This window comes from Drosophila bipectinata, chromosome 2L (assembly GCF_030179905.1).
Source record: "Drosophila bipectinata strain 14024-0381.07 chromosome 2L, DbipHiC1v2, whole genome shotgun sequence".
Taxonomy (NCBI): domain Eukaryota; kingdom Metazoa; phylum Arthropoda; class Insecta; order Diptera; family Drosophilidae; genus Drosophila; species Drosophila bipectinata.
The window spans coordinates 9,143,241-9,150,578 of record NC_091736.1 but is presented as its reverse complement, the minus strand read 5'-3'; the positions used below and the strand labels follow the sequence as shown (position 1 = coordinate 9,150,578).

At 46.9% G+C, this 7,338-nt stretch overlaps 2 protein-coding genes across 3 annotated transcripts; one reads left to right on the top strand and one right to left on the bottom strand.

Moving 5' to 3' along the window:
* Positions 1–156: 156 nt before the first annotated feature.
* Positions 157–4,952, top strand: dao (down and out). Of its 2 annotated transcripts, none has more exons than XM_043212607.2 (6): positions 157–927; positions 1,512–1,752; positions 1,854–2,134; positions 2,192–3,239; positions 3,313–3,655; positions 3,719–4,085. In XM_043212607.2, exons 1-6 carry the CDS (start codon positions 491–493, stop codon positions 3,838–3,840), a joined length of 2,472 nt encoding a protein of 823 aa, XP_043068542.2. In that variant the 5' UTR covers positions 157–490; the 3' UTR covers positions 3,841–4,085. The 2 variants fall into 2 exon arrangements, with proteins under 2 accessions (XP_043068542.2, XP_017099246.3); XM_017243757.3 differs by having other exon boundaries at positions 159–927; positions 3,943–4,952.
* A 434-nt stretch (positions 4,953–5,386) lies between these two features.
* On the bottom strand, positions 5,387–6,850 carry PolD3 (DNA polymerase delta subunit 3). Its single transcript, XM_017243758.3, has one exon. The coding sequence runs from the start codon at positions 6,770–6,772 to the stop codon at positions 5,468–5,470; it is 1,305 nt and encodes a 434-aa protein (XP_017099247.2). The 5' UTR covers positions 6,773–6,850; the 3' UTR covers positions 5,387–5,467.
* Positions 6,851–7,338: the final 488 nt, after the last annotated feature.

Sequence of the window (7,338 nt, the reverse complement as noted above, 5' to 3'; positions counted from 1 at the left end):
TCAATAGATTCTTCATACTGAAAGTTATTAAAAATCAAACAATCTAGTACTTTTGCTTCTTCTTAAAAGAGAGTCATTGAAGGATTTCCGAAAATGACTAAATAATCATCTTATGTAGATTTTATAATAAAACACGTTGTGAAAACTTAAAAATAAACAGTCCCCGTATAAACATACTAAAAAGGGCAGAGCGCCACCCAGAAAATAACGGTATCGTGACTATCGATTGACCCCACGATGTAACCGTTAGAAACAACCCACCACCAACGCACAGGCAATGTTTAAAAAATCAATATGGTGGGCACAACGTGCAGGAATTCGCTTAAGTTTAGCAAATGTTATTAGCCAATGATGTCGGGGAGTTGTGCAAACGAATGATAGCTAATAAATTGCCGAGACTGCGGTCGCAGTGACAAAATGCCCAACTAAACGGATCGAGTGCGCGAAACCCGAAAAAAGCGAGTCCGAAGCAACAACAAGGCACCAAGTGATGGCCTCTTCCTCTTCCTCTGCGCGTGTGAACAACAAAGCCGCCCTCGCTTCCGCTTCCGCCGCCGCTGCTGCTGCTGCCGCCTCTGCTTCTTCCTCATCCACCGCTCCTGTTCCAGTTCCTGCTTCAACTCCCACTCCAACGCTTGGTGAGCTGATTAACCAGCAACTGAAGCAACTCAACCCGGACGAGCTGATATACAAGGATGAGCTGCAACTGCTCCTGCTCCTGACCCCCGTCCAGCGTCAGAAGCTGAGCCGGGAGCTGGAGGATGTCGACATTGGGGCGAGCACCTCGTCGGCGCCACTCTCCCGCCCGGAGAATCCCGAGGAGGATGACGACCTGATGGGGGCGGTGGGCGGTTTGAGTCTCTCCTCCCCAACCACAACCACAGCGGCAACAACAGCAACGACCAAGGAGCCGCTGCTGGATTTTAGGTAAAACAAAAAATGCCTTAAACTAGTGTGTTGTGGGTAAAAGGATACATATATATATCCTTGAATATCTATAGGCCACACAAAAAACTTTTCACTTTCACTTTTTATTCGTTTCCAACCGACAGTAAAAAAAATTGAAACCGACAATTTTTTTTGTTAAATGAGTATTATTGGAACCAAAAATAGGTTAGAAACCAGTGAAGGACAAACGAGCAATTATGCAAATTCATAATCCCCAATGAAATTAATTTAATTTGAGTGGCTATGCTAATCTGCCAATAAGCCTCAGAAAATTGGTTTTGTAAATTTTCCAAGTTATCGTGTGAGTGAGTGGTAGCCGACAGTCGGTGGGTGGCTGACCAGGTGGCAACCTAGACCACTAGGCTAGGTAACTGGGTGGCTGGGTGGTTGGGTGACTGGGTGGTGGGCGTTGATTTATCACCCCTGGTCGTGGCTTTTGATTGCATGCATTCGTACGTTTCAGTTAAGCAGCATTGTTTGCTGTCGAATTCAGAATTTGGGTCACTTCGTTTTGACATTTGCCGTGAATAATTAAGCCGCCCTCCTTTCCCATAATTGCACAGAACCCACGTACTCAAATGGTTTCAACATCTACGCCACCAGACGGGCCACTTCAAGTCCGAGGAGGAGTCGCGTCGCCTGCGCGAGGCCGGAAACGATTCGTACCGCAAGGAGAAGCATCCGCTCAAGGCCAGCGATCTCTTCACGGAGGCCATATTCCTGGCCCCCGCCCGGAATACGCTGGCCGCCGCTCTGGCCCATGCCAACCGCTCCCTAGTGCTCTACGACTGCGGCCTTTATGCGGTAAGTCGGCGATATACATATTTCTTTCCTGTCATGATATATGTAGTTTCTTTCGGCCGTAGGTCTAACCATTTAAACATTAATATAATATCATATTTTAGGAATCCTATGACGACTGCCTATGCGCCCTGGATCTGGGCTATCCGGAGGAATATTTGCCATTGATTAAGCTGCGCCAAGCCGCCTGTGCCTTAAAACTGCGCAACTTTGCGCTCTGCGAGGAGCATCTGCATGAGCTTCTGCACGTAGAACTGAACCAGGTCTTCGAGACGCGTACCCACGAGCTCTGGCACCAGTGCGAGGTCCTCAAGGTGGAACGCTTCGAGATGGCCGTGCAAACGGGCGACGATTTGGACACCAACGACTCGAAAGCATTCGAAATGTGAGTGTCATTTGAAGCTACAGGAATTTTGTATTAAAATACCCAATTTTTCCACAGAGCATGGCTGGATAACTCGTCATCACTGCATACCACCCGAGCCGTGGCCAAGAACGCGCTGATCTTCGAGTCCGAGGCTGTGGCCATGGTGCCCAGCGGCAACTGCCGGGTGTGCGACCATTGCGGGATCACCCAGTTCATTCCCTTCCCCTGCATTTACTGTTCCAACCGCCTGGTGGTCTACTGCTCCCGCCAGTGCCGCTTCAAGCATGCTGCGATTCATGCTGTGGAGTGCTTCGGCCACCAGATCGAGTTGTTCGAGTCCTTTGGCGAGGTGTTTGGGATGCCACGCCTTCTGCAACTGGCCCTTCGGATGCTCATAACAGGACTGCCAGAGATGTTGGCTCACTGCCGAAAGAAACCGACGCTCAGCAAGCTCTGGTCAGCCATCAACGGGGGATTGGTGGAGCGACAGGACATCGCGTACAGTGCCGTTCTTCGTCTGGAGCGACTGAGGGAGGAGCATGCCTCGGAAACGGCGATAGCTCTGGCCCTGGCTTCCCATGTCCTGGCCATATACCTCAGCAAGTGCACCACCTTTTTCGAGCAGTTGGAGAAGAGCCTGCCGTCAGCCTCCCGGATGTCGAACGCCGAGTGGGAGCTGCTCTGTGCCGCGCTCCTAATGCGTCACATGGGTCAACTGCGCCACAGATCGCTTACCCTTTGCCGATCCTTCGTTATGCCCGCGGATCCGCACGTCTTCTCACCTCTGAACGAGTTCCAGCTGTGGGCTTCGCCCATGCGCCTCCAAGAGGGCCACCTACATCTGCTTGCCGGCGAGGTGGCCGTCGTCTCGTATGCCGTCTATCCAGATACTTTGAGTCTGTGCCGACACAGCTGCTCCTCGACGATCTGCGCCAAGTTGTCTGGCCGCAAGATGACAGCGCTGGCTCTGCTCGATCTGCCAGCGGGCTCCGGCATATACAACTGTTTCGCCAGTGGCAACTACCAGCAGCTGCGCCGGGAGGAGCGCAGCCGACAGCTCAAGGATCGCGGCATCAGGTGTCACTGCAATGCCTGTCAGCTTTCGCACGCGGATGATCAGTTCGTAAGTCAGGGAAACTGCATCATATAACTTGTTCTTTCTGGAACTAACTATTATTTAAATTGTACTCATGCAGCACAAGTTCCATCGCTACCGTTGTGATAACCCCAAGTGCATGGAAGTCTTCACACCCGACGCTCTGCCACATGCCCCCAATCTGCGTTGGTGGTTATCCGAGGACTACACCCAGCCTGAATGCAATGGCGCCGAGCTCATAGTGTGTCCCCACTGTGGCGAGGCCCAGAAACTGGAGTGGTTCTGGGCGTTCCACACCTCGCTCATCGATTGCGAGCTGATCGAGGAGCGCTGCAAGCTGTACGCGGCCATCGAACGGGCCGAGGGACACCTGATGGATCTGCACGAGTGCAAGGTGGCGCTGGCCAGGCTGCTGGTGGAGCAGTGCCTCATGGTGCACAGAGGTGAGTATGGTCTCTACCTGGAAGGGCATCAGGAGATCTCATTAAATGTGTACTCATTGCCAGCTCACTGTTCCCACTTGGTTCAGCACTTTTCCACCCCACTTGAGATGCTATTTTGTTTATCTTTATTGTTAATCCTTAAATTTAATATATTTTCGAGGTATATTTTGGCATTAGGGTCATAACTCAATCATTCCCCCCCTGCTTTCTTATAAACTATCTCTTTATAAACTACCTTTCTCTGTCCGCTCCCTAAACTCTAAACTCTTGAACGAAACCCCAAATAGAGGGTGCCACCGTGCTGGACGACTGGGAATTCAACAAGCTGGGCTCCATCATGCGAGCCGTACTCCCCAGCGTAGTGGCTCAGTACGGCGGGCAGTCGATCGAGTACGTGAAGTACTTCGCCTACTTCTGGGACGTGATGGCGCTGAGCAACTACAAGTGCAACGATAGGGAGCTAATGCAAATGCTTAACGCTTTGGAGTTCATAGCGGACGAGTTCAAGGATATATTCATCAACTACTACGAGGATTATATTGCGCCCAAATTTGCTGAAGAGTCCTATGGAAGTGTCGTAGATACGCAAGTTTAGAAAGTAAATCGATGGAGAGCGAGCCACTCAAAAATACTTAGATCTGTTTTACTCTGTAGAGAATACAAAATAACACAAAAAACCGAAAAACCGAAAATTTAGGAAAATTCTATTGTTGAACCCATGCGAGAGATACATTACATACATACATGCAAGCGTACTTTGTGCTATTATTAAAAAAAATGGTGCTGAGATATTAAATTGTACGAAACGAATGTTACATTCATTTAGGTGATTAAGTCAGAATCAGACGAGGAATCAAAACGATCATACATATTATTGTACTAGTAGGAGTCATATCATGCACATTTTGTTCATATCACACCTAGGAAATGATTAACTGATTAATTACTGATCGATTGATTGATTGATTAAGATGGCAAATGACTTTTTCATTTTGCATTGCGAGCAATATTTATGAATCAACCAAATGCTAAAGCTGCAACTTCCCTGGGGCTGCCCGCTGATCGCTTTTTTAAATTTAGTTAAATTGTAGGCCTAACCCGGAACATCAACACCAAACACCAAACATCTCAGGCGCGCAGTGAGCAGCCCCACCGGATTTATTAAGTAAACAAAATAGATAAACCAATGCAACTCTAATTATAAGCATTATTTTAGCTTCTGAGAAGCTTCTACCTAAGCTTAGACACCAATCCCGATTGTTTGCATTACACAAAACGATTAAATTATGTACACACCGACCGGAGAACCCCCGAAATGAATCCAAAGAAATCCCTCAATCACAGACATATGTATTTGCTTGCCAATGGGCAGCCTGACTGTAAGCTTTTAATGCTTAAAAATCAGATAGGAATCAAACGCAATCGCTGCAGAAACAAACAGACAGAAGAACAATTTAAATTAATTAATATTTGAATTGTATTTAACGAACAAAATGTTTTTCAAACCTCGCCTTAATTTTTTAAAAGTGTTTTGGATTACGACGAATAAAAGATAACGAAAATATTCGACCACAAAATGCACTGATAACGCAAAGACCAGGCCGATCTCACATCGACACACCCACATGTGGACACACAGAATCACACACGCGACGAATATAAATACCAACTACAAATTACAACAAGATACTTAAACCAACTTCTAGTAGCTATAAACAAATGCAATAAAAATTCTTTTTAACAACAACTGTTCAGACCTTTTACTGGGATGCTTAACCTTAACTTATATAACATTCTATTTCATGCCTGGGATTACTTCTTCTGGAAGAAGTTCATGATGCCAGCTTGCTTGGTTTTGGTTGCTTCTTTTCCACCCTTGGCCGCTGAAGGCGGGGACTTCTTCTTAGACGCCGGGGCTGCTGCCTTGGGAGAGGGCTTCTTCTTAGCCGGCTGGCCTTTGGCGGGCTTGCGCTGGGTAATCACGAATCCCTCATCATCCAAATAGGTTTCGTTAGCCGGCTCCGTGTCCATGGACTCGTCGGCTACAGTGATGGGCTCTTTCTCCGCTGCCTTTTTGGGAGGCTGTTCCTCGTCTTCCGAATCGCTGATGCGTCTCCGCTTGGATGTCATGGGCTTCTCCTTATCGGACTCATCCTCTGAGCCAATCACCTTGCGCCGCATTTTATCCAGTTTCTCCTCCTCGTCGGAGGACTCGGCGCTCTCCTCGTCGAACAGTTGGACGGAAGTGTTGGCTGGAGTTTGCTTCTTGGTGGGGGATGCTGATTTCTTTTTGTTTTTGGGCGACGGCTCTTTTTGCTTGGCAGCAGCAGTTTCGTTCTGCGCGGGTGGAGACTTCTTTGATCCTGCTGGCTGCTTCTTGAAGAAGTTGTCCATGGTGTTTGATGCCTTGCTGGGGGTAGCCTTAACATCCTTCTGCTTGTTGCCCGCCGGGGCTGCTGTGAAGAAACTACTGATGCTGCCCTTTTTGGCTGCTCCTCCTTTGGAGCTCGAGGCCTGCTCTTTGGGTGAGGTCTTCTTGGACTCTGGTGAGACTTTCACTGGCTCCGATTTGACTGACGACTTGGATGGCTCCGATTTGACTGACACCTTGGATGTCTCCTGCTTAACCGAAGCCTTTGAGTCCTCATTTTTCACACCATTGGTTAGGGAGGACGTCTTGTGAACACCATTTGTTGCTGGGGCAGGCTTGTCGACTCCGTTTACACCAGCACGCTGCTCCACCTTCCCCAGTTTGACCTCCAGATACTGCATGGGCTGGAATATGGTGGCAGGCGACTTGGAGCCCCCGGCTATTTCCACGCTGTACAGCTGGGACTGCGCATCCTTCAGCTTGGATAGCCAGTCCTGCAGTTTGCTCTCCTGCACCACAGTATACACCTCGTCGTCTGATCCGGCTTCAGATCCTTCTGAACTCCGCTTTCCATGCACCAAGAACCTCTTTTCGAATTTCGTTGCCGGTTCCTGTTTCTTGATGTACTCTTCCAGGGTCTTGTTGACCTCCTTGTAGGGCAGTTTGTACTCCTCCAGTAGGTCGGTCACCATGATACGGCGGTCGAAATCAATAAGACAATCTTCCAAAGCCTTTTTGAGGGACATTTTGCTGCCGCTGTTTTCGTAAATAAAAATTGCGCGAAAACAAGAGCGTACCAGATACGCATTTAGCTATTTTATTGGTAGATATGGATAGCTTGAAATTCTAGCTATTTATATATATTCCGATAGTTGGCAACACTACTCTGCCAATTAGAATATAATATAATTAGAATGGACGAATTATAAAATTAATTAGGAAACATTTATATTTTGTGTCATTATTTATTTATTTTATTTAAGTTGTAGGCCAAAAATTTATGGTAACCAGCCTCTGAAACCTTCAAATTAAATACTATCTGGCAACGTTGCAAAGTACGTCATGACAAAAGCTCATTGCTTCTTAACGTATTTTCAAAATCGAAATATATTTGTGAGCGTAACGATTTTAAATCAATTCTGATTTAAATTCTTAATTCTGATAAATACAAACTTCAAGTTTTATCAATAATATTTAATTTTATCCATGTTATCATTTATTGTTTTACCTTAAAGTAACAAAAACCCTACCTATAGATTGTATGGTTCAAGAAAGTATTAAATTATTATTATTATTATATCTATTAGTACAC